General features: G+C 46.9%; 1 protein-coding gene across 2 annotated transcripts in view; it reads right to left on the bottom strand.

Annotated features, from left to right (window-relative positions):
- The window catches only part of tll1 (tolloid-like 1), a 109,515-nt gene that overhangs the window by 52,526 nt on the left and 31,110 nt on the right, over nucleotides 1–25,879 (bottom strand). For both annotated transcript variants that reach the window (XM_054778372.1, XM_054778373.1), the window contains 3 exons: nucleotides 12,062–12,229; nucleotides 11,871–11,988; nucleotides 6,025–6,203 (listed from right to left, as the gene is read on the bottom strand). In XM_054778372.1, the coding sequence (XP_054634347.1) occupies nucleotides 6,025–6,203; nucleotides 11,871–11,988; nucleotides 12,062–12,229 (465 nt within the window). The remainder of the gene's footprint in view (nucleotides 1–6,024; nucleotides 6,204–11,870; nucleotides 11,989–12,061; nucleotides 12,230–25,879) is intronic.

Raw genomic sequence — 25,879 nt, 5'->3', positions numbered from 1 at the left:
ATTAAAATAAATATATAAAATAATTATTATTATTATTCAATTTTCTCTTAATATTTTGACTTTATCTTGTAAAATTACTGTTGATTTTTCTAATTTTTGATGATTTTCTCCTAAAATTCCGTCTTTCCTAAATTGTATTATGAAATGTACAAAATTATTAGTAATTTAAAGAAATTATTACATTTGGTTTGATTTGGATTAGTTTATTTGAACATGAAGGTTCCAATGGAATACATCTCATGAATCATTCTTTCACACTTCCACATGTCCAGAAGGAGTAGGAAGAAGCAAAGCTTATTTAATCCTACCCCCCATCCATTCCACATCTAGTATAACACCTGTCGTTCACTTCCTGAATTCCATATCATGTTTTCTATGATAATCAGAATAATAATACATAATAAATAACAGTAAGAAGACAAAAAAGTGTATATATACTGTATATATATATATATATATATACATATATACAGTCAAACTTGTCTATAGCGGCCACTAGAGGGAGTCTGCAAAAGTGGCTGCTATAGACAGGTGGCCTCTATAGACAGGTTGGCGTCCAGTTTGAATGTTGACCAGGAGAGGAAAAAAAAAGAAAAAAAAGGGAAAAAAATAATAATAATAATGTTGACCAGTAGAGGGCACTGCGGACTGCTGCTAAAAGTTGTACAGCACTACTAGGCTTGTTATTATCATGGTTCATGGTTTTAATCCTGAACATGCATGAGTCAAACAGTAGCACATCACATAGTACAATTCACAATTTTGCATGTCCAAAAAGGAGTAGGAAGAAGCAAAGCTTATTTAATCCTACCCCTCATCAGTTTCACATCAGTTGCAATACATTTATTCACCTCTTGTTCTTCCAAGTGTACTTTGTAGGTCTACATGACAATGTAGTGCAATCATAGCCAAGGTTTTTACTTACTAAAAGGAAGCTAGAGACTTAATAATAACTGATAACTGATAAAATACTTCAGTTAAGTACAACCGAACTCAGTTTTGCTCCCGCTGCCGCATGCATGCTAGCGTATGTTTTTTTTTTATTGTAGCATCGCTGGGAGCACGTCCTGTTCCCAGCCTACTTTGCGGTAATGTTTTGGTGCAAATGCTCTTAAAGTTACATGTTTGACCAGGAAATAGCAAGCTCAAAAGAAGACGGCTTTTTTATGTGGAACAACTGACAGTTTGTGTGGATCTTGTGAATGATTGTGACTGAGCTAGGACTCAGTAATTAAAGTCTACACACGACGGCTTCATTGATTGAAAAATAAAACATTTTCGTGCATGAAGCTTCTACTTGAGTTGGTAATTTGGCTGCTATATGCAGTCAGATATTGACCAAGGGAGACAAAATGGGTGGCCGCTGGCCACGTTGGACAGGTGACTGCTATACACACGGTCTATAACATGTAAATTTGCTGGAGGGGATTTTTCAGTGGCTGCTATAGGCAGGTGGCCGTTCTATAAAGGTGGCCGCTAAGACAGGTTTGACTGTATATATATATATATATATATATATATATATATATATATATATATATATATATATATATATATATAATGAGTTCTTGTGTGCTTTCGCCAGAAAAAAAGGCAGTAGTATCATCCGCAAATAAGACCAAATTTAAGTCCTTTGTTACTTTACAAATGTCGTTGATATACAAATTGAACAGTTTTGGTCCCAGTATGGACCCCTGGGGTACTCCACACGTGATATTTAGACTCCCAGATGTATATTCTCCTATTTTTACAAATTGTTTCCTCTTTGCTAGGTAGCTTTTAACCCAATTCAAAACTAATCCTCTAATTCCGTACCTTTCTAATTTTGATATTAAAATTTTGTGATTTATTGTATGGAAAGCTTTTGTCAGATCCATGAATACTGCAGCTGCACATCTTCTGTTGTCTATAGCAGTAGTGGTTTCCTCCGTGATTTCCATCAGTGCCATAGAAGTTGAAATGTTGGCTCTGTAACCATATTGACTGCCTGCAAGCAATTCATTCTTATTCATAAATTTGTCCAAACTATTATTAAATAGCTTCTCCACAATTTTAGAAACTTGAGGTAACAAGGAAACTGGCCGATAATTTGTAAATTGATGTTTGTCTCCTTTTTAAAAAATTGGAAGCACCTTTGGCTGTTTTCATTTTGCTGGGAAATATTCCAGTCTGAAATGATAAGTTACTGATATATGTTACGATCTCATTGATGACCCTTTTAATTGTTTCCATTTCGATTCTATGACATCAGTTGATGTTTTTGCCTTGAAATGTTTAAAAATGTCAGTGATCTCCTTTTTAGTTACAGCAGTGAGAAACATAGAATTCAGATTCCTATCAATAATATCATTCCAGTCATCGATTGCGTCTTGTTTTGGAATTTCTTCTTCCAGTTTCGGTCCAATATTTACAAAGTAATGGTTGAACATTTCAACTACCTCCTTCATGTCCTTCCTGTTAGTGTTTCCAACCATGAAATAGTGAGGCTAGTCTGCTTTCTTAATGTTGTTCTTTATAATACTATTTAAGATGCCCCAAGTTGCTCTCATGTTATTTTTGTTCTTATCAAGTACATGACTATAATATTCCCTCTTACACGCTCTCAAGATAGTTGTCAGCTTATTCTTGTAAGTCTTATACTTTTGTTCTGCTTCTTTAGTCTGATGAATGATGAATGTCCTGTATGATGTCTTCTTCTTCTTACAGGCCTTTTTTAGTCCTTTTGTCATCCATGGCTGCTTGTTTTTCTTTTGCATCTTTATTATTAATAATTGTTAATAATAAAAAATAGAAATACAAAATAATTATAAAATAATACGAGGAAAAGGCTTCTTGAGACGTCATCTGTACTTCTGTGAAGAATGTGTCGAACGTTTCGCTCCTCATCCGAAGAGCTTCGTCAGCAAACTAACAAGTGCTGGTAGCCTAGGCCTTAAATACAGTAAGAGTGGGCGGAATTGGTGTGCCAACACCCTCCTCCTATGGTTCCTTACACTAAGACTGGGCGGAGTAATCCTGCCATTAGCACCTCCGAACAAAGGGAAGTGTAGCTCCCTGTAGTTGGGTATGAACAACTCTGATACTGGCTAGATAGCATCTATTGTTCTGGCTTGGCCCTGGCTCCACCTCATTTGCAAGACTAAGAGCTGTGGGTTTTGGTCTCAGTAACCTGGGTCACAGGGTCCAAATTAAACCTCAAACCACCATTCCGATTCAATGATGGGTCCTGTTGTTTGACAAAAATAGCTTCCTTTACTCCTCTTTCAAACCATCTGTTTTCTTTGGCCAAAATCTTTACCTCGCTGTCCTCAAAAGAGTGATTGATTGCTTTAAGGTGTAGATGTACTGCTGATTGAGGACCACTAGAATTGTCCCTGCGGTGTTGATAAAGCCTTTTTTGGAGCATTTGCTTAGTTTCCCCAATGTAGTGCTCTTTGCATTCCTCATCTTTACAGTGGATGGAATAGACCACATTGCTCTGTTTTTGGTTTGGAGCCTTGTCTTTAGGATGCACTAGTTTTTGTCTCGGGGTATTTACTGGTTTAAAATAGGTTGGAATTTTGTGTTGCCATAAGATCCTCTGGAGTTTTTCGGAGACCCCAGCTACATAAGGGACTACCACTCCTCTCCTTTTTGCTTCTGTGGGTTTTTGGGTTTCTTTCCCTACTCTCTTCTTTTGACATTTGTTAAAAGCCCACCGTGGGTACCCACAGGTAGAGAGCGCTCTCTGGACATGTTGTGTCTCCTTTTTCCTTCCCTCAGCACTAGTTGTTATTTGTTCCGCTCTATGTTGGAGGGTCCTAATAACCCCTAGTTTATGTTGTAGTGGATGGTTAGATTCAAAAAGCAGGTATTGGTCAGTGTGTGTGGCCTTTCTAAAGACGTCTGTAAGTAGCTGTCTGTCCTTTCCTATAATTACCTTGCAGTCTAAGAAGGCTAGTTGGTTCTCTTTAGCGTCCTCGCGAGTAAATTTGATATTGGTGTCCACCGCATTGATATGATCTGTGAAAGACTGAATTTCCTGTTTTTTGATTATGAAAAAGGTGTCATCCACGTATCTAAACCAGTGCCTTGGTTTTGTCCCTGAGAAGGATGTGAGAGCTTGTTTCTCCATCTCTTCCATGTACAGATTCGCTACTATGGGTGAGACTGGTGAGCCCATAGCACAACCATGAATTTGTCTGTAAAATTTCCCTCTAAACTGAAAATATGTAGTGTTAAGGCAAATTTCCAATAATTGGCAGATGTGGTCAGCACTAAGTTTTGTTCTCCGATGCAGAGTTGAGTCCTCGAGCAGTCTCTTCCTCACCACCGAGACTGCTGCTGAGGTGGGGACAGATGTGAAAAGTGAAGTCACATCATAAGACACCAAAGTTTCCTCTGGCTCCAATCTGAGGTCTTTGATACTCACCACAAACCCTTTTGTGTTCTCTATATGATGATCAGTGTTGCCTACCAATGGGGATAAGACTGTTTTTCCAGAAACTTCTATTGGAAAATCGACCACAGCTTGTCATAAACACTGCTTTTTGAATCTAACCATCCACTACAACATAAACTAGGGGTTATTAGGACCCTCCAACATAGAGCGGAACAAATACCAACTAGTGCTGAGGGAAGGAAAAAGGAGACACAACATGTCCAGAGAGCACTCGCTACCTGTGGGTACCCGCGGTGGGCTTTTAACAAATGTCAAAAGGAGAGAGTAGGGAAAGAAACCCAAAAACCCACAGAAGCAAAAAGGAGAGGAGTGGTAGTCCCTTATGTAGCTGGGGTCTCCGAAAAACTCCAGAGGATCTTATGGCAACACAAAATTCCAACCTATTTTAAACCAGTAAATACCCTGAGACAAAAACTAGTGCATCCTAAAGACAAGGCTCCAAACCAAAAACAGAGCAATGTGGTCTATTCCATCCACTGTAAAGATGAGGAATGCAAAGAGCACTACATTGGGGAAACTAAGCAAATGCTCCAAAAAACGCTTTATCAACACCGCAGGGACAATTCTAGTGGTCCTCAATCAGCAGTACATCTACACCTTAAAGCTACCAATCACTCTTTTGAGGACAGCGAGGTAAAGATTTTGGCCAAAGAAAACAGATGGTTTGAAAGAGGAGTAAAGGAAGCTATTTTTGTCAAACAACAGAACCCATCATTGAATCGGAATGGTGGTTTGAGGTTTAATTTGGACCCTGTGTTCAGCAGGTTACTGAGACCAAAACCCAAAGCTCTTAGTCTTGCAAATGAGGTAGAGCCAGGGCCAAGACAGAACAATAGATGCTAACGAGCCAGTATCAGAGTCGTTCATACCCAACTACAGGGAGCTACACTTCCCTTTGTTCGGAGGTGCTAATGGCAGGATTACTCCGCCCAGTCTTAGTGTAAGGAACCAATAGGAGGAGGGTGTTGGCACACCAATTCCGCCCACTCTTACTGTATTTAAGGCCTAGGCTACCAGCACTTGTTAGTTCGCTGACGAAGCTCTTCGGATGAGGACCGAAACGTTCGACACTTTCTTCACAGAAGTACAGATGACGTCTCAAGAAGCCTTTCCCTCCATGGACAACTTCTGTACGACTGAGAGCCTACACAGATATAAAATAACACAGAATTATTAATAATAATTATTGTAAAATTTTATCTTACGATTTTGACTGTTTTTGTAAAATTATTACTGATTTTTCTCATTTTTGCTTTTTATTTTCTTTTCGTTTTCTTGTAGGATAAGTGGCATAGAAGATGGGTGGATGGAGGGATAGTTTTCTTGTTACATTATATTTTTAAAATGTGCCACGGGCCAATAAACAAACAAAAAAAACATCCGCGGGCTACAAATGGCCCCTGTGCCGCACTTTGGACACCGATGCTTTCAGGCAGAAAGCTAAATTAGTATTGATTGGGTGTTTGTCGCCACCTAGTAGAATGTGTGAGTCTTCCAGTACTTCAAGGTTATGAAGTATCAATCCATCGAGTCATCGTGCCTATCCCTCGGGAAGACCCAGGTGTATCTTGGGTAAAACTCACCAGGTTGGATGTTGTCCCGTATGATGGTCACGTGATCATCGCGATCGGGCCGCGTGTGCTCGTGCCAAAAACCGATGACGTGGCCCAGCTCGTGTACCACGATGCCAAACTTATCGCAGTTCTTGCCGATGGAGATGGCCTGGGGCCTGTTGCCACGGCGACCAACGTAGGAGCAACACCTAAGAAGGATTGGCGGGAAGTTCATGGACATGTGAGTATTACACATTTTGGTGAACACACACTCGCATTAACACACACACACAGTCGGGATTTCTTGCCTTGTACTCCATCCAGCAGAGGTAATGCTGCGGGATTTATTTACATACAGCGCTCCCGATAGCGCCAGTGTTTCATAAGCTGTGGGAATTCGCATATCGCTGATGGCAGCACACACACGTTCTCCTTTTTGGGTTAGCCGAGATCTCCGTGCCAGGCTAACAAATCTGATTAAAGTTATCCTGGGTGCTGGTATCAGGAGCCATTGGAGGAGACGGGCGTATCATTTATTCATCCGTGCAAACTTAAAGCTAGTGGAAGCGTGCGGGGTGATCTGTACAACAAATTCATGAACCGTGACTCTCTTTTCCTTGCATTTCTTTGCTCTCGCTCTCCCGCGTGCCGCACTTCCAAGCAGCGGGGTTTTTATACATCCGATTAAAGGGTCTAATCCCTGATGCAGCCGGCCTATCACAGAACCCGGGATGGCAGGCATCATGGCCGTCAATTCACACACACACACACACACACACACACACACACACACACACACACGCACACGCACACGCACACGCACACACACACTCACGCACGTACACATCCTCCACTCGCTTGTATGTCTGTAAGGATTAGCCCTTTAATCCCATTGGCTGACTGGCTTTTTTGTGTTGAAAGTAACTGTCTTAGTATTTTACATCCATACACATTTTTTCCAATCCGATCCCAATACCGATGCTGATGCTCAGCTCTCTTTGCTTTCTTTTAATATTATTATTATTTCTGTTGCATCTCCAGACAGTATAAGAATGACAAAGAGGTGGTCGATAAACAATTGCTTTATTGAGCAAAAACAGGGTAACTGTCGGTCACAACCACACCAAAACTATATCAGTGAATGTAGCTGTCTACACACACACAGTCGGACAGCATGGAAATCTTAACTTCAGGTCGCTACACCATAATTATTGTTAGTTTGATATGAGTCTGTAATAAAGTCCTCTCTACATGCAAGTGTGATATTTTTTCGTATCGTGTTAAGAGTTTGCAATGACCGATGTGGCCATGAATGTGTATGTGTGTGTGCGCCACGAGTGAGGCAGACACTCGTTGTAGACGAGTATGCATTACGGATAATGCATTTTTGCTGAAAAGGAGCATGAAACGAGTACAGGTCGTCATTGACGGAAAATCCTCATTATGTATTGACACATTGAAATAGCATGCTAACAATGTCATCAATTGGTGGCAATGCTGACAAGGCTAACTTAGCTCAGCTTAACTCAGTTTGAGGCACACAACACATACAATATCACGGTGCAAACAGCGTCTAGCATTGAATGAATGACAAATAACCAGGTTACTCACGTTTATCGACTCGCTCTGCTAGTTGAACATCAAAAACAAGGTCCGTGTTACGACAACAACTCCCAAGATCCGCGGCTGCCCTGGTGCATTCATGCACCCATCTTGCGTCGTAATTGGGAGCTACATTTAATCACATGTTAACTTATAGGAACAAAAGAGAATGAGCACTATTAAAACAGTCTGTTTTATAATTTTTAAAGTTTTTTAAGTAGGTTGTCTTTTCCAGTTTACATGTAAGTGTGATTTAAACAAGAATAGCAACCAAAAAAAATAGATGCAGCTCGCAGGTAAATGGTACTAGTTGAGCTATCTTTAGAACAGGCTGGCAAGCGACTCATGTGGTCCTCAGGGGCCACCTGATACCCGCGGGTACCGTGCTGGTGACCCGATTTAGACCACACATACACGCATAATAAAGACGTTGATGTAATGTTCGGAGTGTCCGTGAATGCATCTCGCACGCTGTCCAGTGACAACAAGGAAGTGTCGTTGCAATGACGAATGGACCTGAGACGTTTATTTAGTTTGTTTAGAGTTGGAAATACATATACAGTATGGTCACAATGAAGTTATAAAGGAGCGACAGACTCTGTGGGGAGCTACACTGTGCTGCTGTCAGTCGTCATAACAGAGAGCCACGGCTTGCCATGATGCATATGCATTAATTACGCAAAAAAATTTTAATGTAATTAATGAAATCAATTACATTCACTGAAACTCTTTTGCCTAAATTTGCTGATATTCTTCTAGCTATGTTTGCTGATACTTTCTTGGCTACATTTGTTGATATTCTTGTAGCTCTGTTTGTGAATATTCTATTGTCTTCTCTTACTGACATTTGTCTAGCTAAGTTGGCTGATACTCTTTTGGTTACGTTCGCTGATATTCTCCAAGCTATGTTTGCTGATGCTGTTTTGGTTTGTTACTCTTCTAGCTACGTTCACTGATACTCTTGGCTACGTTTGCAGATCTTCTGGCAATGTTCGCTCATACTCATTTGACTATGTTTGCTGATATTCTTTTGCTATAGTTGTGGATACTCTTTTGGCTACTTTTATTGATATTGTTATACTGTAGCTATGTCCACTCATACTCTTTTGGCTATGTGTGCTGATATTCTTCTCGCTATGTTCACGGATACTCTTGCTACGTTTGCTGATATTCTTCTAGCTAAGTTTGCTGATACTCTTTTGGCTATGTTTGCTGATATTCTTCTAGCTCTGTTCACTGGTACTGTTTTGGCAACATTTGGTGATATTCTTCTTGCTACGTTTGCAGATACTCTTGCCACGTTTACTGATATTCTTCAACATAAGTTAGCTCGTACCTTTTTGGCTACATTTGTTGATATTCCCTCGAGCTACCTTTGCTGACAACAGTAAAGCACAGACATGGCTCATAGATCAGTGGTATCGGCCCCATCCCTACTCCACACCAGACGATGGTGCTCATGCATCTGATTATGTGATGGCAGTGCATGCATAGTTACAACCACATCCCGCTTTGCCGTGTACAAACTAACTTTGTGGGCTCTCGGTGTGAAAGAGGCTCTCGTTATACGGAGTTGATAAAGTGGACCCCTTCACACATGCATTCAAAAAGCCTGCAAGCATACAAACCTCTACAGTTTGCATACGGCCAGAACCGGTCCACTGATGATGCAGTCAACACTGCCATCCACACAGCCCTTTTTCACCTACAGGGCCAGGACACATATGTCAGAATGCTATTTATCGACTATAGCTCTGCATTCAATACAGTCAGCCCCCACAAACTCTCAGATGAGCTCCTCACACTTGGCCTGTCACCCTCCCTCTGTAACTGGGTGTTTAACTTCCTAACAGGCAGGCCCCAGTCAGTCAGAGTCCACAATCGCACATCCAGCTCAAGAATTGTGAGCACTGGGACCCCACAGGGGTGTGTGCTTAGTCCGCGGTGGTGTTGAAACGTCATAGAGAAGAGAGGTGGCGGACCTCGTACCTTGGTGTCATGACAACAATCTCCATCTCAATACAGAGAAGACCAAAGAGATTATCATTGACCCAAGAACAAGGGAAAAGGAGCCGCATAAACCCCTGTTTATTGATGAGACTCAGGTGGAGAAGGTGAAAACCTTCAAGTTCCTTGGCACATACAACAGCTAGGACCTCACCTGGTCTCACAACACTCAACAAATTATGGATCATGAATTCTGCTGAAGGAGAATGTCCAGCCATCTGTTGGTGACCTCAAGCTGAAAGCAACTTGGGTTCTGCAGCAGGACAATGATCCAAAACACACCAGCAAGTCCACCTCTGAATGGCTGAAGACTTTGGAGCGGCCTACTCCAAGTCCTGACCTGAATCCTATTGAGATGCTGTGGCATGACCTTAAAAATGTCACGGTTGGCCAGTGCCAAAGTACAGGATGCCAGAAAGCAGAGATGTATTAACAAAAGGTGTCTCACAAGGAGCAAAAATATAAAAACACAAAAACACAAAGTACAACAGAAATAGCCCGGGCCAAGCCACGGGTGAGAAAAACACTAAAAGAGTTGCTAGACACGAAAATAGCAGAAAAGACTGTGCAGGCCACTGCAGGAACAATAAACAGGCGACAATGACAATAACAAAAAAATCACAGCTAAGTAATGCTGGAAAAAATGAGAAGTACAAAATAAAAAATACTGCTGGATACCGAGCAGGAACTAGAACTACGCTAGCTGGGATAACACCACTGCTGGAGAAACCAAGTAGACTTACGGTTGCACGAGAGGGACCAGAGAGTACAAAGGTGAGGAATACAGGAGTCATGCATGCAGCAGGGAACAATCTGGCAAATGAGTAACACACAAGCACAACTAAGTAGTCCCAGGATAATTGGCTGCAGGTGTGACCAGGTGACTCCTCCCAGACCAGAGGTGTGTTGCAACAAAGCACAGATAGGCGGCAGCAGAGCAGCACTCCAGAACATGACAAAAAAGGCGCTTCATGCTGGAAAGCACTCCAATGTGGCTGAATGACAACAATTCTGCAAAATTCCTCCACAGCGCTGTAAGAGACTCATTGCAAATTATCACAGGGACCCCACAGGGGTGTGTGCCGAGTCCGCTCCTCTACACGCTCTTCACCTACGATTGCGTGGCCTCCCACAACAACACAAGCATCATTAACTTTGAGGATGACACTACAGTCATCGGCCTGATCACTGGTGGTGTTGAAACATCATACAAAAGAGAAGTGGCGGACCTCATACCTTGGTGTCGTGATAACAATCTCCTTCTCAATACAGATAAGACCAAAGAGATGATCATTGACCCAAGAACAAGGGAAAAGGAGCCGCATAGACCCCTGTTTATTGATGAGACTGAGGTGGAGAGAGTGAAAACCTTCAAGTTCCTTGGCACATACATCAGCGAGGACCTCACCTGGTCTCACAACACCCAACAAATCATCAAGAAGTCCCAAAGGAGACTGTACTTCCTGAGAAGACTGAGGAAATTTGGCATGTCCACCAAAATCCTGAGTCGCTTCTACAGATGCACCATCGAAAGTGTCCTTACCGCCTCCATCACTGTTTGGTACGGTAACTGCACAATACGTGATAGGAAGGCACTCCAACGGGTGATCAAGACCTCACAGAACATTGTTGGGGCAGCCCTCCCCTCACTGCAAGACATTTATAAAACTAGAGTCCTACGCAGAACACACAATCTCATCAAGGACAGCACACATCCACAACACTCATTATTCACACTCCTACCGTCAGGCAGACGCTACAGGACTTTGAAGTCCAGGACTACAAGACCGGCAAACAGTTTTTACCCACAGGCCATCAGGCTTCTCAACAAAGCACTCACACATGCCGCACGCAACACACGCACACACGCACACACTCATAGCACTTTTATTTACTTACTTATTTATTTATTCATTTATTTGTATTAATGTCTCTTCTGTTGTTGTTGCTTAATGTATTGGTATTAATGTTTCTGATGTTCTTATTCATTTTCTTGTGTTTTTCTTTCTTTTTTTGGGAGAATGAACAAGAATGAACAAGAATTTAATTGCATTGCAGAACCACCTGTTTTACTGTGCATATGACAATAAAACTCTCTTGAATCTTGAATCTTGAACTCTTGAAACGAGCTGTGTGATTGGCGGGATGTGGAAACGGGAGCAGGACAGGAAGGAAAGCGGAGCCATTGTTGAGTGAGCGTATCGTCTCACGCTGTGACAAGGTCACTACCACACACAGACACACAAAGCGTTCTTGCAAAAACTCACCCGCAGGGGCGGTAGGTGAACACAATGTAGCTCTCCTCATCTGTCTTCTCAATGAAAGTCACACACGTTTGTTTCTCCCAGTGACGCATGGCCTGCTTGAACATGGCCCTCTGACTACCTGCAACACACACACACTTTAGATCCAACACTTTCTCATTGTGTGTTTTATTGGCAATAAGTTTTTTGCTTACCAGTGAAGTTCCCCCCAATGATGTACGGAATGACTCCCCCAGGCCAGATCCTCTCTGCTCGCGATGTGGCCGCTCGGGGAAAGCGAGTCTTGGCAGCATACCCCGCCTTGACGCTTGGTCTCCTGTGACTGACAGCTCCCTTACTGGAGTTTTTCAGGGGGAGAAAGTCTAACAAAAACAACAGAGGAATCTAGTTACCGTAAATTCCGGGGTGTAAATTTGCGGTGTAAGACGCTACTTTATTCTAAAAACTTTGAACCCTGCGGCTTGTCCAGCGGTGCAGCCAATTTGTGCAGGAAATCACAGGAGGTCATTAGATATAACAGTACAACAACATAACAGTCTGACTCACGGTGTCATCTTACTGAAGACTTTACTAACGACACTAAATTCATCACACAGCAACTTAAAACTCTAAAGGTATACCACAGAAATAAAAATATTTACCAATATGAGTTTAAAATGAAAAAAACAACAACATTTTAACGTTTTCCCAAAAGGCATCGTGTCTGAGCAACGCATTCAGCCTCAATCTGGGCTTTGGGGCTCCGGATCCTCTGGCTCCCTGTCGTGGACAGAGGCAGCACTGCAGCACCATCCACCATTTATTATGCTCCTCTAATGAAATGGTTTTCTCAAATGAAATACATGATGGGAAAACATTAAAATGTTTTTTTTTTCATTTTTTCATTTTCATACACATTTGTATATTTATGGAGGTATAACTGGCGTGTTAAGTTGCTGTGTGATGAGTTTACTGTTTTTTGTAATATGAAACAGTGAGTCAGACTGTTATATTGAGTAATGACCTTCTGCAATTTCCAACGGGTTGACAAGCTCGTTGTGAGTTGTTTCATAGCTCATGATTGGCTCCTGTCAAATACAGAGCTGACTGGTCCTCACAGACTCAGGCATGCCACAATATGCCATTTTATGATGTGGACGTGTGCGACTTATACAGCGGTTCGGCTTAATTTTTACGGAAGTTACGGTAAGTGTAGTGTTAAAATACTCCACCGTAGACCATTGAGTCATTGGCCCTTAAAACTCAATTCATCTGTCAACATCTTTGTAATAATTGTGGAATTTGTCTTTTTTGTTACTGGTAATAAAAAAAAATATATAACTGACCATTCTTGCCAAAAAAATACCAAAATATCTCCATTTGATATTTTTACCAATATCCAACATAACAATACTGTCCGGCACTTCATTTGCAATACTAATAACAGCAGCTCTTCCCTCAAACTAAGGATCTGATGGAATGAATGAACACATGAACACGCTTCTTTTACTGTGATGCCACTGAATGCGTTTCTCCAACAAATAAATAAACGAGTACTGAAAACGCAATATAAGTTATAGAAAAGTGCCGTATTTATTCTAAACCTTTTGTCTCAACAAAATAGTCACAAAAAGCCAATTAAATAATGCCGGCAGATACAGTCGTCCCTCGTTTATAACGGTTAATTGGTTCCAGACCCGACCCCGATAAGTGAATTTCCGTAAACTAGGATTCAATATTAATCAATTGAATATTTACGTAGTTAAAGCATTAAAAAAAAACTGTTTAGGACTTTCTAAATATGCTTTTTAACATTACTATAGCCCTGTAGAGAAAAAAAACACCCTTTACAGACCCTCTATAGGCGCTCCTATTATTCATTGTTTACATCACATTGTTCAGGCTACGGGACATAAGAGAAGGCTGTCGCTAGCATAGCAAAATACTGAGCAGAAAAGACGATACCAATATGATCCGGTTTATGCCAATAACATTGCCCTTCCGGGCATTTTGAAATAACAGTTTTAAGTTACTTGTTATTTTTAGCGTTAACGTGCTGTTAGATGTGTTCTGTTTTCGTTTCGTTGACCGTGAGTAGGCCTGTCACGATAATGGATATATCAATTTATCGAACAATAACAAAAACAGGTCGATAATTGTGAGCGCTCGATAAATTGACATTTACTGTATGTACAGTTCGTGTATGTGTGTGTGTGCTCCTTCTGCTAGTCTTTCTGTGCTACACAATCTGGATGACAACAGGGTTCACTTCTGCATCTGTCTGTGTCTGTTTGAAAGGAGTCACAAGGAAGAAGGAGAACACGACCAATTTATATGTTCACCTGAAACACCACCATCATTCAGTTTTCCCAACTGGGAAGAAAAAATACTGCTGGAGGTGCAACAGACCCTTCGTCCCAACAGCCAACGCTTACTGTGGCGTTTGGTCGGCAAAGTAAATACAAGCAAAATAGCACAAAATGGTGGGCACTCACAGACAGTGTGGCTCGCTACATTGCAAAAGAAATGCAACCATGCAATACGGTGGAAAAGCCAACATTTCGGAACATGTTAGAAATGTTTGTCAGACAGTACGACAGTACAGACAAAACGGCATTTGATACGATTTACTCGCCTTATGGCATAAAAATAACGAAAAAATGGTCTCAGAACTTCTGTGTCAGGCAAGTGACTGAGTGAAGCTCACACGGGTACAATATACTTGAGTACCATCTAGTGGTCCAAATGTGCCTTACACCTCATGATCTATGAAGAATGGCATCAAAAAAATATGACAAAATGATCGCATATCGTTGATATTCTGTAGAACAGTTATCGACCAGCATTTTTTTTTTTTTTTTTTTTTTAACACAGCGAGTCAAAAAGTCTGCCCACCGCTGTTATAAGGCATCTTCGCCAGCGCACCTCCAATGTCACTGCTGCCAGCGGTTGATTTTCTTTTCCAATTTTCTATATTAAACGGCAAGGTACATGTTTGTTGGTTCTAGAACGTTGATATTTCGTTTGATATATTTTTTACATGATTGTGGTTGCAGCAGAATAATGTGTGTCACGCGCTACGGTGACACCTGTCGCCTGTTTTAGTTTAGTGCTGCTTTCCTTTATGTTGTGTATTATTGTTGACCTCTCCTGTTTACTTGCTCAGACGGTGACACCTCCTGAGCTGGGCGGAGCTACCGGATCCCTGCAGCTGTGTTCAATCAGCTACCTTTTTAGTCTCCTCACCTGCAGCCTACCAGTGCTGGATTATTGTCAATGGTCGTGCTTCCAGACCATGTGCTCTTCTGCTGCTACCACTTACGTTATCCTCCTGTCGCAGTTTCATCTGGCTACTCCAACCAGCTTTGTCGTCCTGCTGCACCAGACCTCCGTCCAGCTCACGTGGTAGTTCCAGTTCCTTTTTGTTCTGTGCTGTCCTGGTTTTTGCCCACGGTGCCCTCTTAGTTTTTTGCACCGTCGCCTTGAGTTCCTGTTTTGTGCCTCCTTTGTTTGCACATTAAATATATTTTGAACTTTTGGACTTGTACCTGCTTCTGCATCTCGGGACCCAAGTTACACGGCTCCCTGAGCCTGACAGAATAATCCAGCCACATTATGGATCCCGCAGAACAGGAGCGTCTCCAGTTTGCCCTGAAGACACAAGGCCAAGTGCTCAGTCGCCATGAGCAGACACTGGAGGACCTCTCAACACTCATAAGGGACATGCACGCACGCTTGACAGAGCCGTCGTTGGCAGCAGCACCAGACGCTCCTTCCTCGCTGTCCTCAGGCTCACCGGCCCTCCCGTCCTCCAACCAGTCCCCACGGGAGCCCAGTCTGCCACACCCTGCCAGGTATGCAGGGGACTTTGGGGGGTGCAGACTTTTTCTGCATCACTGCCTTCTGGTTTTTAATCAGCAGCCCCAGACTTTTTCCTCAGACCCTGCCAAGGTGGCGTATATCGTGAGCTTGCTGTCAGGACGAGCCGCCAAGTGGGCCATGGTAGTTTGTGAGAGCAAACCACAACTTCTCACCAGTCTGTCTAATTTTATGGAGGAGATCAGGAGTGTATTCGACCACCCGATGAGGGAGCGGGAGGCTGGCCTACGCCTCCTGTCTTTGCGCCAGGGCTCTGGTTCAGTGGCAGAACACTCCTTCTCTTTCCGCATCCTGGCCGTGGAAAGCGGCTGGGATGAGAAAGCCCTGCGCTGTGTGTTCTTGGCCAGCCTCAGCTCCCGTATGCAGGACGAACTGGCCGCACGCGATGAGACCCGCACGCTCGAGGAGCTCATCTCCCTCTCCATAAGACTGGACAGCCGCATGCGAGAGCGCACCCGACAGCGGGGGGGGCTTCCACCTCCCGTGACGGCGCCATCACCACCACACCGCCAGGAGATGCTTCCGCTTCTGCCACCTTACTCCCCGCCTTCGTCTGGACCCTCGACAGACCTCACGGAGGAGGTAGTGCCTATGCAGCTGGGAGCCAACCGACTGTCGGCCGCAGAGAGGATGCGTCGCATGCTGTTGCGGCTGTGCCTGTACTGTGGCGCAGCGGACCACTCCATCTCCCGCTGTCCCAACCGTCCTCGTCGATCTTCTCCAGCCAGGAGCACCACTTCAGACGGTCAGACGGCACTTCCCCTCCCGGCCGTCAAGTCTACCGTGGGACGTCTACAAATTGATGGTATGTTGTCCTGGGGGGAGGGAGGTGGTCATCACATTTGTGCCCTTATAGACTCGGGTGCGGATGAAAACTTTATTGACAGCGAGCTAGTGGAACAATGTAATATCCCTGTTGAGCCTGTGGATAAGTGTAAAAATGTTCGTTCTCTTGATGGACGCCTCCTCGCTAACATTACGCATCAGACACACACTACTTCTCTCTCTCTCTCCGGTAATCACCACGAATCCATTTCTTTTTTTGTTATGCCTTCTCGTTCGGCCCCCGTCGTGTTAGGTCTTCCCTGGCTTCAACGCCACAGCCCAGTTATCAACTGGTCCACACTTAAGATCACTAGTTGGAGCACGTTTTGTCATTATCATTGCCTGCGCTCCGCCTCTCCCCCCGTCACTCTCTCTAAGCCTTCCACACACGTTCCTCCCGACCTCTCGCTCGTGCCCGAGGAATATCACTCCCTTAGTGAGGTGTTCTGTAAAGACCGCGCTATGACACTCCCCCCCCACCGCCCTTATGATTACGCTATCGATCTTTTACCGGGTGCGCCGCTGCCCTCTGCACGGCTGTACAACATTTCCCAGCCCGAGCAGAGGTCCCTAGAGGAATACATTTCCTCCTCTCTGGCCGCGGGGCACATTAGACCTTCTTCCTCCCCTTTGGCGGCGGGTTTTTTCTTTGTTAAGAAAAAAGATGGCACCTTGCGGCCATGTATTGACTTTCGCGCACTCAATATGATCACCGTTCGAAATAAATATCCCCTCCCGCTCCTCGACGCAGCATTCACTTCTCTGCATGAAGCAGTTATTTTCACCAAATTGGACCTTCGCAGCGCATATCACCTTATTAGAGTGCGTGAAGGAGATGAATGGAAAACGGTGTTCAGTACACCTCTTGGCCATTTCGAGTATTGCGTCATGCCCTTTGGCCTTACCAATGCTCCAGCTATATTTCAGTGCCTTATTAATGACGTCCTGCGGGACATGTTAGGTAGGTTTGTTTTTGTTTACTTGGACGACATACAAATTTTTTCACCTTCGTTACAGCGCCACCGTTTGCACGTTCAGCTCGTCCTTCAGAGGATATTAGAGAATCGTTTATTTATTAAAGCTCAAAAATGTTCCTTCCACGCGTCTTCGGTACCCTTTTTAGGCTTTATTGTGGAGAAGGGGCAGATCAGACCAGACCCTGCTAAGGTCCAAGCAGTGGTCGAATGGCCCACTCCTATATCTAGAAAGCTTTTGCAGAGGTTCCTTGGGTTTCCTAACTTTTACCGGCGCTTTATTCGGAATTTTAGTAAAGTTGCCGAACCTCTGAACAAGCTAACATCTCCTAAAGTACCTTTTTCCTGGACACCCGAGGCCGACCTAGCCTTTCGGCGCCTTAAGAATTTTTTTTCTTCCGCTCCGGTCCTTACCCATCCTAACCCCTCTCTCCCTTTTGTTGTCGAGGTGGACGCGTCCGACACAGGAGTCGGGGCCGTACTCTCCCAGTGCTCCAGTTCCGACCAGAAGCTGCACCCCTGCGCCTTTTTCTCCAGGCGTCTGTCGCCCGCTGAGCGTAACTATGATGTTGGCAACAGGGAGTTGTTGGCGGTAGTCCTGGCCCTTCAGGAGTGGAGGCACTGGTTGGAAGGAGCAGCTCATCCATTCACTATCTATACAGACCACAGGAACCTGTCATACATCCGCTCCGCCCAACGCTTCAACCCTCGTCAGGCACGGTGGTCGTTGTTCCTAACTAGGTTCAATTTCACTCTCACCTATCGTCCTGGGTCGCGCAACGGGAAGCCGGACGCGCTGTCCCGGATGTTCGCCCCTACTGTGGAGGACTCCTGCCCAGAGACCATCCTTCCCCAGGCCCAGATCCTAGGTGCTATCCAATGGCAAGTGGAGAGGCGTGTGATGGAGGCCGGAAAAGATACACCCCCACCCACTGGATGCCCCGCTGGGCGACTATTTGTTCCTCGTGCCCTCCGCTCTGAGGTATTAATGTGGGCCCATAGCTCCAAGCTCGCCTGTCACCCTGGGGCTAGGCGGACGGCCTTTCTCATTTCACAACGTTTCTGGTGGCCTACTCTGCACGCAGATTCCAAGAGCTTTGTGGCGGCCTGTTCAATTTGTGGCAGAAGCAAGTCCTCCCACCGGGCTCCGGCTGGTTTCCTGCAGCCACTTCCCATTCCCTCCCGCCCTTGGTCACACATTTCCCTGGACTTTGTTACTGGACTCCCTGCCTCCAGAGGCTTTACAGCCGTTCTTTCCATCGTAGACAGGTTCTCCAAATTTGCTCACTTCGTTCCTCTCCGCAAACTCCCTTCTGCCCTCCAGACCGCCAAGCTGTTAGTCCAACATGTGGTCCGCCCCCATGGCATTCCCAGTGACGTGGTATCCGACAGGGGTCCGCAATTTTCCTCTGCCACCTGGAAGGCATTCTGTAAGGCTCTGGGGGCCACGGCCAGTCTCTCTTCAGGGTACCACCCCCAATCCAACGGGCAAACGGAACGTGTCAATCAAGACCTGGAGGCCTCCCTTCGGTGTGTTTGTCACCAAGACCCCACCTCGTGGTCCCTCTTCCTCCCGTGGGTGGAATATGCACATAACACGCTGGTGTGTTCCTCCACTGGAATGTCCCCTTATCATGTGGTCTACGGTTTCCAGCCTCCAGTTTTTCCCTCCCAGGAACCCGAGTGCACGGTTCCTTCAGTCGCCGCCCATCTACGCCGCGTCCACCGCGTTTGGCGCAACACTCAGGCCGCCCTGACCCGCACCGCGTGCCGCAATCAGAAGCTGGCCAATGGCCATCGGACTGCCGCCCCGGACTACAAGCCAGGGCAGAAGGTGTGGTTGTCCTCCCGGGACCTGCCTCTACCAGTGGAATCAAGGAAACTCATGCCCAGATTCGTTGGCCCATATGAGGTGGAACGGATGGTGAACCCTGTTTCGGCCCGGCTAAAGATCCCTCCCTCCCTCAAGTCCCACCCGGTGTACCATGTGTCTCGGCTTAAGCCAGTCACACCCTGTGAGCTCTGCCCTCCACCAGCGCCTCCTCCTCCTCCGCGGGTGATCGAGGGTCACCCCGCTTTTACCGCCAAGGCTATCCTGGACGTCAGGAGGCGGGGCAGGGGTGTTCAGTACCTCATTGACTGGGAGGGTTACGGTCCCGAGGACCGCTCATGGGTCTCTCGGGCTCTCATTCTCGATCCATCCCTTATCACTGAGTTTTACCGTGAGTTTCCTGATAAACCAGGTAATCCGCCAGGCGGCGTTCGTTAAATTGGGAGGGGGGAATACTGTCACGCGCTACGGTGACACCTGTCGCCTGTTTTAGTTTAGTGCTGCTTTCCTATTATTGCTGACCTCTCCTGTTTACTTGCTCAGACGGTGACACCTCCTGAGCTGGGCGGAGCTACCGGATCCCTGCAGCTGTGTTCAATCAGCTACCTTTTTAGTCTCCTCACCTGCAGCCTACCAGTGCTGGATTATTGTCAATGGTCGTGCTTCCAGACCATGTGCTCTTCTGCTGCTACCACTTACGTTATCCTCCTGTTGCAGTTTCATCTGGCTACTCCAACCAGCTTTGTCGTCCTGCTGCACCAGACCTCCGTCCAGCTCACGTGGTAGTTCCAGTTCCTTTTTGTTCTGTGCTGTCCTGGTTTTTGCCCACGGTGCCCTCTTAGTTTTTTGCACCGTCGCCTTGAGTTCCTGTTTTGTGCCTCCTTTGTTTGCACATTAAATATATTTTGAACTTTTGGACTTGTACCTGTTTCTGCATCTCGGGACCCAAGTTACACGGCTCCCTGAGCCTGACAATGTGTCTGTTATTTTGTGGGTGGTTTTGTGTGTTTTTCCCCAACAAAACTATGTAAAAGTCATATTAAATGTTCAGTTGTAGATTTACATTATTTTCTCTGGGAAGATTTGCTTTGGTTGGAGTCTGTTGTGGTTTGATGTCACTTTTAGGGCAGTTTTAAGCCATAAAAACTGCCACAAGGTGGCCGAAGTGCATTTGATGAGAGCTCAGCATGGATCATGTGCATGTAAGAACAAAAACACATTGATGGACTGCACTTGGTGAGAGATGGAGATGGATTATCCCTCTTGTTTTGTGCCACACGTTTGGACATCTGTATTTTGGCTCTCTGGACTTGTCGTTATTGTACTTCACGTGCTTAACGTATTCTCTCCTCCTGAGGACTAAGCAATTCCCAGCGTCTCCCTGAGGTTGCGACCAGTGCTCCCGGCTCTCCAGTTTGGTTACCTGCACTCACCTAGCCTTGTCGCCCTTGGTGTTTTGTCTGTTGCCTTCATCCTTGCACCATCGCCTTTTGTTGATACTTACTTAAAACTGTATTAAAAGGCTCACTTACTTGCACACCTGCCTCCTTCCTCTGCATCTGGGGTCCAGCTCTGATCCTCACGTAACAGAATAATTCGGTCCACTGCGGAGGTGGACCGAAGCAGGCTTGCTCTCCACAACTTGGTGCAATGCCTTAACAAACATGGCCCAGGCATTAAGAGCATGGCTGAGCATCAGGACGCACGCTTGGAGGCCGCTGTCTAGACCGGAAAAAAATTCCAGCCACTCCGGTGTTCCTTTCTCACCCAAGGCAAATTGCATTTCAAACTCCAGGCCGTGGCCAGGGTGGCGTTCGTTACCTCACACCTGACCGGAAAAGCTGGAACCTGGGCCACGGCGGAGTGGAACCGCTGTTCGGATATCTGCTCCTCCTACCCCGCCTTGCCAAGGCCTAGGAGCAGATTTTCCAACGGACTCCCCCTGGACAAGAAGAAGCACGCACACTCCTAAAGCTGCGCCAAGGACGGCGCAGTGTTTCAGACTACGCCATGGAGTTCCGTGTTCTTTCGGCTGAGACCAACTGGAGCCCCTCGGCGCAGCTGGATGTGTTCTTTTTGGGGCTATCGGACCACATCTGGGACCACATGATCCCTCTGGCAACCCCGGAGACACTTGATGACCTCGTTGCGCTTGCCGTGCTCATTGAGAAGAGACTACACGACCGTGAGGTGGACCGGAGCCTACACTGTGGGCGTGTCCCCGTCAGCTACATCCCCAGGGGCCTTGGCGATCGCCTTACCCCGAGTTGCCCACTGCCTGTCACTGAGTCACCGTTGGCTGTCGAAGAGCCCATGCAACTGGGAGGAAGACGCCTCATGCCAGCCGAGAGGAATCGTCGCTCCCCACTGCATCTGTGAATCTACTGCGGCCAGGCAGACCACACCATCAGCCGCTGTCCTATCTGCCCTGACAGCTACCGCTCACAAACTTCTCAACCCCTGCGTGCTGGTTCACCGGAGAGTGCCTCCCCGCCGGTCCACGCCACATCTGACCCAACAGCCAGCCGTTTGCAGCTGACAGGTACACTCTGCTCGTCTAAGAAGGACATAGATATCAGCACGTTTATTGACTCTGGAGCGGACAATTGTTTCATTGATGAAACGCTAGTTAAACGTCTTGCTATACCCGTTGCTAAGTTACCTACCTCCAAAATAGTTCGCTCCCTGTATGGGCGCACGCTGGCGTGTGTCATGCACCAGACTCACTCTCTTTCTCTCCGCTTGTCTGGCAATCACCACAAGACCATGACATTTTTTGTTATTCCCTCAGGCTCCGCTCCCATCGTTTTAGGGCTTACTTGGCTTCACACACACAACCCCCACATTGATTGGACCAAATCTTCTATTATAAACTGGATGTCTTATGTCGGCGTGTCCTCGCCGCTCCTCCGCGCGCTGCACTACTGCGGAAAAAATAGACCTTAACCCTCCTTCCCCCCGTCTACCACAATCTCCGAGCGGTCTTTAGTAAGGATAGGGCCCGCTCACTTCCTCCACATCGCCCCTACAGCCTCTCCCAGCTGTACTCCTCACCGACCGAGGACACCCACCTAGAGACTATCGTTCCCCAATCCCGGATCCTGGGTGCCATCCAGTGGGACATTGAGAAGCGGGTGGTGGATACGCTCAAGGACAACCCCCCGCCCTCGGGCTGTACGGCTCGCCACTTGTTTGTCGCCCCAAGGCTTCGCTCCGACATCCTGTGTTGGCCACATAGTTCCAAGATGGCCTGTCACCCAGGGGTTTCCCACACGATCTTCCTCCTGACTCAGCGGTTCTGGTGACCATCGCTACGAGCAGATACCAGAGAGTTCTTTACTGCCTGCTCCGTCTGTGCCCGAAAGAAGTCGTCCCACGAGGCGCCCGCTGGACTCCTTCCTTCCCGTCCTTGGTCCCATGTGGCTTTGGACTTCGTCTCCGGACTTCCTCCCTCCAATGGCAACATGGTCATCCTTACCATCGTGGACCGCTTTGCTAAGGTGGCCCATTTCGTCGCTCTTCCCAAGCTGCCCTCGGCTCTCGAGGCGGCGGATCTACTAGTGCTTCACGTCTTTCAGTTGCACGGCATCTCCTTGGATGTGGTCTCCAACAGGGGGCCACAGTTCTCCTCTGCTGTTTGGAAAGCGTTTTGCAAGGCCCTGGGAGCCTCCCCGAGCCTATCATCAGGGTATCATCTACAGACTAATGGCCAGATGGGGCGGGTGAATCAGGACCTAGAGACTGCCATCTGCTACATCTGCCACCAGCAGCCGGCTTCATGGTCCTCGAACCTCCCGCGGCTCAAGTACTCCATAACACCCTCAACTGCTCTGCCACAGGCATGTCTCCATTCCATGCCACCTACGGGTACCAACCCCCTGCCTTTCCTTCACTGGAATCTGAGTCTGCCATGCCCTCTGTATCCGCCCATCTGCGCCCTGCCTTCTCCTGGGTGTGTTCTCTCTTTTGCAGGAGCTCTTTCTCCAGCTGGGGGCAGGACTACTGGGTGCACCTGCCTCTAATGAGAACCAACCCCTCTTAAGATGATGGACTGTACCTGAGAGACGCTGGATTATTCCTCTTGTTTTGTGCCACACGTATGGACATCTGTATTTTGGCTCTCTGGACTTGTCGTTATTGTACTTCACGTGCTTAACGTATTCTCTCCTCCTGAGGACTAAGCAATTCCCAGCGTCTCCCAGAGGTTGCGCCCAGTGCTCCCGGCTCTCCAGTTTGGTTACCTGCACTCACCTAGCCTTGTCGCCCTTGGTGCTTTTTCTGTTGCCTTCATCCACGCACCATCGCCTTTTGTTGATAATCACTTAAAATTGGATTAAAAGGCTCACTTACCTGCACACCTGCCTCCTGCCTCTGCTTCTGGGGTCCAGCTCTGAACCTCACGTAACACAAGGAGGAAGTGGAAGAGTGTGGAGGAGTGTATCGTGTAGAAGGTTACGCATTGTGGGGAGATTTTAACGCATGCACACACACGCACACATAGTTTAATTCCAAATGTGAAAACTGTAAATAGTTTGTGGTGTTCCATTCCATTTTCCTCCGCTTATCCGGGTCCGGGTCGCGGGGGCAGCAGTCTCAGTAGGGAAGCCCAGACTTCCCGGTCCCCAACCACCTCCTCCAGCTCCACCGGGAGGACACCAAGGCGTTCCCAGACCAGCTGTGAGCCATAATCCCTCCAGCGTGTCCTAGGTCTTCCCCGGGGCCTTCTCCCGGCTGGGCATGCCCGAAACACCTCACCAGGGAGGCGTCCGGGAGGCATCCGGACTAGGACTAGGACTAGGACCAGCGGCTCTACTCTGAGCTCCTCCCAGATAACCGAGCTCCTCACCCTGTCTCTTAGGGTGAGTCCCGCTACCCTACGAAGAAAACTCATTTCAGCCTCTTGTATGCGCGACCTCGTTCTTTTGGTCACGACCCAAAGCTCATGACCATAGGTGAGGGTGGGAACATAGATCGAACGGTAAATTGAGAGCTTTGCCTTCCGGCTCAGCTCTCTCTTCACCACGACGGTCCGGTACAGCGACCACATTACTGCAGACGCTGCGCCGATCCGCCTATCGACCTCACGCTCCAACCTTCCCTCACTTGTGAACAAGACCCCGAGATACTTGAACTCCTCCACCTGGGGCAGGACCTCATTCCCAACCCGGAGGGAGCAATCCACCCTTTTCCGACTGAGAACCATGGCCTGGGATTTGGAGGTGCTGAGTCTCATCCCAGAAGCTTCACACTCAGATGCAAACCGTCCCAGTAAACGCTGCAGGTCACAGCCCGATGAGGCCAGAGATGAGATCCTAGTGCCCCCGAACTGGACTCCCTCGACACCTTGGCTGCGCCTAGAAATTTTGTCCATGAAAATTATAAACAGAATCGGTGACAAAGGGCAGCCTTGGCAGAGGCCAACGTTCACCGGAAACAGGCTTGACTTACTACTGGCAATGCGAACCAGGCTCCTGCTCCGGTTGTACAAGGACTGAATGGCACGTAGTAGCGCGCCACCAATCCCATACTCCTGGAGCACCCCCCACAGGACACCGCGAGGGGCACGGTCGAATGCCTTTTCCAGGTCCACAAAGCACATGTAGACCGGTTGGGCAAACTCCCAAGTACCCTCCAGGACCCTTGCAAGGGTGTAGAGCTGGTCCAGTGTTCCGCGACCAGGACGAAAACCACATTGCACCTCCTGTAGCCGAGGTTCGATTAAACGGTCGTACCCTTCTCTCCAGCACCCTGGAATAGACTTTCCCAGGGAGGCTGAGAAGTGTGATCCCCCTATAGTTGGAACACACCCTCCCGTCACCCTTCTTGAAAAGGGGGACCACCACCCCAGTCTGCCAATCCAGAGGTACTGTTCCCGACTTCCACGCAATGCTGAAGAGACGTGTCAGCCAAGACAGTCCCGCAACATCCAGAGCCTTGAGGAATTCAGGGCGAAACGCATCCACCCCCGGAGCTTTGACACTGGGGAGCATTTTGACTACCCCAGATACCTCAGCCACGGTGATGGAACTGTCCGCGTTCATGTCCTCAGACTCTGCTTCCTCTATGGAAGGTATGTCAGTGGAATTGAGAAGGGCCTCAAAGTATTCCTTCCACCGCCCAACTATATCGTCAGTCGAGGTCAGAAGGCCCCCGTCCCCACTGTAAACAGTGTGGACCGGGCACTGCTTCCCCTTTCTGAGGCGCCGGACGGTTTGCCAGAACCTCTTTGAGGCCGACCGAAAGTCGTGTTCCATGGCCTCACCGATCTCCTCCCACACCTGAGTTTTTGCCTCGACCACCGCCGAAGCCGCGTGCCGCTTGGCCTGCCGGTACCCGTCAGCTGCTTCAGGAGTCCCACAAGCCATCCATGCTCGATAGGACTCCTTCTTCAGCTTGACGGCAGCCCTGACCTCTGGTGTTATATTTGTAAATAAATTATTTTGATGTAAAATGCGTTGTGTTGTTTATGTTGTGGTATAGTTGTTTAGATATTTGAACTGTCACAAAAGCAAAAAATATTTCTG

The sequence above is a fragment of the Dunckerocampus dactyliophorus genome, chromosome 6 (genome assembly GCF_027744805.1).
Source record: "Dunckerocampus dactyliophorus isolate RoL2022-P2 chromosome 6, RoL_Ddac_1.1, whole genome shotgun sequence".
Taxonomy (NCBI): Eukaryota; Metazoa; Chordata; class Actinopteri; order Syngnathiformes; family Syngnathidae; genus Dunckerocampus; species Dunckerocampus dactyliophorus.
Note: the sequence above shows the minus strand (reverse complement) of the source record. Positions and strands in the feature narration are given on the sequence as shown.